General features: G+C 37.0%; 1 protein-coding gene across 1 annotated transcript in view; it reads left to right on the forward strand.

Annotated features, from left to right (window-relative positions):
- The window catches only part of CBG21776, a gene marked incomplete at both ends in the record, with an annotated part of 51,716 nt that extends 49,128 nt beyond the window's left edge, over positions 1-2,588 (forward strand). The window contains one exon of the mRNA XM_045235202.1: positions 2,119-2,588. Within this exon, the coding sequence (XP_045100797.1) occupies positions 2,119-2,588 (470 nt within the window). The remainder of the gene's footprint in view (positions 1-2,118) is intronic.
- Between the last annotated feature and the right edge of the window lie 1,494 nt (positions 2,589-4,082).

The raw sequence follows: 4,082 nt of genomic DNA on the forward strand, positions 1-4,082 counted from the left end.
AGAAAATCGGAGCAAAAATGTAAAAAAAGGAGTCCCGTAAATCGACAAAGAGCCGTTGCATCCGCTGGCCTAGAAAATTCTGGAAACTCTTCCATGTGAATTTCGAACAATTTTTTGGGATTCAAACACAAAAATCGCAGTAAAAGACAAATTTTTGAGAAAAAAATAACATTTTTTACATGAAAAATTTTTTTGATCAACGACAGATAAAATACAGAGGCGAGCGATCGGCAACGTCACCGGAAACAACTGAAATCGAGAACATGGCCTAAAAATTAAATTTTTGAGACAAATATTAGGTATTTTCCGACTGATTTCTGATTTCGGTGGACCAAATTAGGATGTTTACCCAGTTTTGATGTTAGAATTCGGAATTCATGAATTTTCATTGATTTTCTTTTCGTCTCCACAGATTTTGACACCTGCAGAAAAATATGACAGCGAAAAACTAAAAGTAGATGACTTTCAGCCATAATTTTCAGAAGTTTCGACTAGCCAGTGCTCATTTTCATTCCATGTCTGGAAAACCTTCCGAAAATTATTGCTTTCTCCACCTACGCACTCCTTTCTACTTTAGAAACCACCGAAGATATGTACGGGTTGTGGTGGCCAGAGCGAACCTTGGCAAAGTGGTCTAGTGGTGTGTTTGCGTGCACGGAAATCTACAGTCGCGAGTTCAAGTTCGACCAGGCCCAACTGTTCTGTTTTTGTGTACTTGAAAACAAATTTCATTTCGTAGTCTTTTTAACGATTTTGTACCATTATGTTTCCGACAAATCCGAAGAGTTTGAAAGAATTTGGATTTTTTTCAAATTTATAATGCTTCCTGTCCTGGCACATTTGAAATGTGGTTTTGGTTGAAAGTTCGTTCTGATAAATATCGAGTTTTCGACTTGTTTCCTATTGCCAATTTCAGTATAATAAGCTCCTTTAAAACAAACTTCAAAAAATCTATCAATCCATAAAACTATGAAAAAATGGTAATTTTCAAACAAATACAAACAAAAAAATAAATAAAATAGTGCAGTTTATACCAAAATATCTTCCAGTTGAAAACTACAAAATTTTTAATTGATGTACCCTAAGAACTTTTTGATGTACCCTGGGATCCTTTCCCTGATGTACCCTTAGAACCACCATGAGATGTACCCATTGAACCTACCTCCCAGATGTACCCTAAGATCTCTATGTACCCTCGATGTACCCTTTTCTGACGTACCCTTGGATACTGGGCCCTCATTCCCAAGTCTCCCCATCTTTTTTCTCCCCATTTTTTTTTCTTCACATAGTCACTCATTTCTTATAACGATCGTTGTGTGCATGTAGATGTAAATTTTCTATTGTTGTGCATTCACTGTTTTCAGTCATAAGAATGACAGTTTTCCCAAAATGCAATAAGATTGGTTTTCTAGTTTTTCAGTTTTTGCTATTGCACTCTTATGGAGTTCCAGCTGAATCTGATTTTTTTTAAATTTGCCATTGGTATGATTTTAGTAAAAAAAAGTCAGTCTGAGTCATTAAGATTTCTTTAAAGCCTTCATTTTTTAAAACTTGTTGTAGCAGAATTTTTTTTCGTTCCGTATGATCATTCAACTATCCCATCTTCTATAGGTTACTGTACTCCTCGTTAATGTACTTTCTAATGGAAATTCGGCTGAATCGGTTTGTGGTAATACTATTAGGATTTCACGCCTGAATTTTTAACAACTTGTTGTAGTAGCAATTTTTCAATAGCCTTGTCTTATATGATCCTTCAACCATCCCAAAGGAACAGATTTCCAATAGACCAGTAGATGGTTTCTATAGGTTACTATATTTCGTGACCTTTCCCAGGAGCGAAAATTTCTTCCACTCCTTGGCTCGTGCTATCGACATCGACGCTCCACTGTCTTCCGGAATCCGTAGATCCAAGAACTTCAAGAAGTCGCCAATCAAGAGAGCATCAACAGGAGGAATCAAGAAACGTTTCAGTGGTGCTAAGCCATCTGGAAGTGTCAGACGTCAGAGTGGAGGAAGAGTTCCACGTCGTCAAAGTAGAAGTTTCCATAAAGAACTGATTCCATCGAATGGTAAGCTTCACGTCTAGAAGATCCGGAAACTTCATGCTCATGTTTCCAGATAACCGCGAAGTCCGTGTCAACTTGTCCAATCTCGCCCCATCGGTTCTCTCCGGTGACCTTCGTCAACTCTTTGCTGAATTCAAAATCAAGAACTGCTCCGTGAACTTCAATGAGAAGGGAGCTGCAGCTGGAACCGGAGACATCACTCTCTCGAAACGTCAAGCCGATCGTCTCATTCAAAAGTTTGCTGGAGTGGCTCTCGATGGAAAGGAAATGAAATTCGCTATTATCGACACCACCAACATCGCCAATCGTGTCAAGTTCCCATCCAAACCACAAAGAGTTCCACAATCTGCCGGAAGACCAAGAACTGCTCAACGGACTCCAAAGAAACAAGGAAAACCAGCTGCTGGAGCTCAAAAGACTGGAGCCAAGAAGACAAAAAAACCAAAGAGAGAGGAGAAACCAAAGAAGACTGTCGAGGAAATGGACGCGGAGATCGACGCCTACATGGCCCGTGCCAACTGATAATTTGATCTCATTTTTCATCCACCATAATTTATTCGATCACATACAAATTAACATGAATAATAATAAAAGTATTGAAAAATATATCAATTTTTTCTGTTTCATGAAGGCGCAAAGACTGGAGTATGAAGTAAAAACACAATTCTCGATTCGCAATTCAATAATTCACATATTTTTAGATGCGTAATAAATTGAATTGACTTGAATTGAATTCGTTGGACTACAGATAATCTTCGAAAACACTCGAATCTTGCAAAAAAAAAACCAAGAATTACGGTTTCACAGATTTGATATATTCAGATATTTTTAAGAATGATCCACTGGTTATTTGTCTTTACAATTAGATCATTGTTACACCCATAAGGGTGTGACTTCTGATTGGAATCTTACTCTGCCTCGTTCTAACGTCTTAAAATGTTCTGTTGATATCTGAATAGGGAAAATGCTGAGTTTTTTAAAATTCCCAAGTTGTTGAGTTTCTGAATCTCTGAAAGATTGACAATTCGGATTCCCATGTTTCCACATTCCGATATTTACTTCCGAATTGAAAAATTTCGAGTGTTCTTAATTCTGAAAGTCAGAATTTCTAAACTCTCTGAAGGTCAGACATTAGGAATTTTGAAAATTCGAAAATCAGGAATTCATGAAAATTAAGAAAAGCTGGTGATTCAGATCTGAAACACTCTTTTGAATTCTAAAATTATAAAATCCCAGAATGTCAGAATTTCGAAAGGTGTAACTTTTCAAATTTCTCGATTCCCCTATTTCAGGCTCCGAAATCTCAAACTTCTAAATTCTTTAATTTTCGAGTACAGTCAATGAAAACAATAGCACTGAAAAAGTTATAGCACTGAAAAACCACAAACAATAGCACTGAAAAACCAGAAGGTTCAACCCCGTAGGGCCGTTAACCGACAGGTAGTACTCTAATAGAATGACATCCCTAACTTTCCACTTTGAGTCAATGTATCTCGGTTCCTATGAACGATATCAAAAAGTAGTAAACTGCCGAAACATTTTTGATATGATAATGAGCGTTTTGTGAGTGTATCACTTTTGATATCTTTCACCGGAATCGAGATAAATTGGCTCAAAGTTTACGGTTAGACCGCAAACTTTGGCCGTCTTTTCCTCGGTTCCTGCAAAAAGATATGAAAAATTCTTAACGGCAAAAATGATTTCCTTGATATTATAAACATTTCATTAGTTGACACTTTTTTGATCCCTCAAACAAGAAACGAGATAATTAGATTCAAAGATACAATCTTTTCAAGGAGTTTCACAGATTACAGAAGAAATAATTCAAGTGTTCTTTAAACGTGACGAAAAATGTATTTGTTTATAAAAGAAAGTTGAAAAAAAGCTTTCAAAAGATTTAACTAGAGAAAACTATAGGGAACATGTTACCAAAATCACAGATGATTCGCGAACAATCCGTTACGGACGCTCAGCGTTCGCGCGCGGTTGAAATAGGAACCTATACGGACCGCACGC

The sequence above is a fragment of the Caenorhabditis briggsae genome (genome assembly GCF_000004555.2).
Source record: "Caenorhabditis briggsae complete genome, chrIV, whole genome shotgun sequence".
NCBI classification, from domain to species: domain Eukaryota; kingdom Metazoa; phylum Nematoda; class Chromadorea; order Rhabditida; family Rhabditidae; genus Caenorhabditis; species Caenorhabditis briggsae.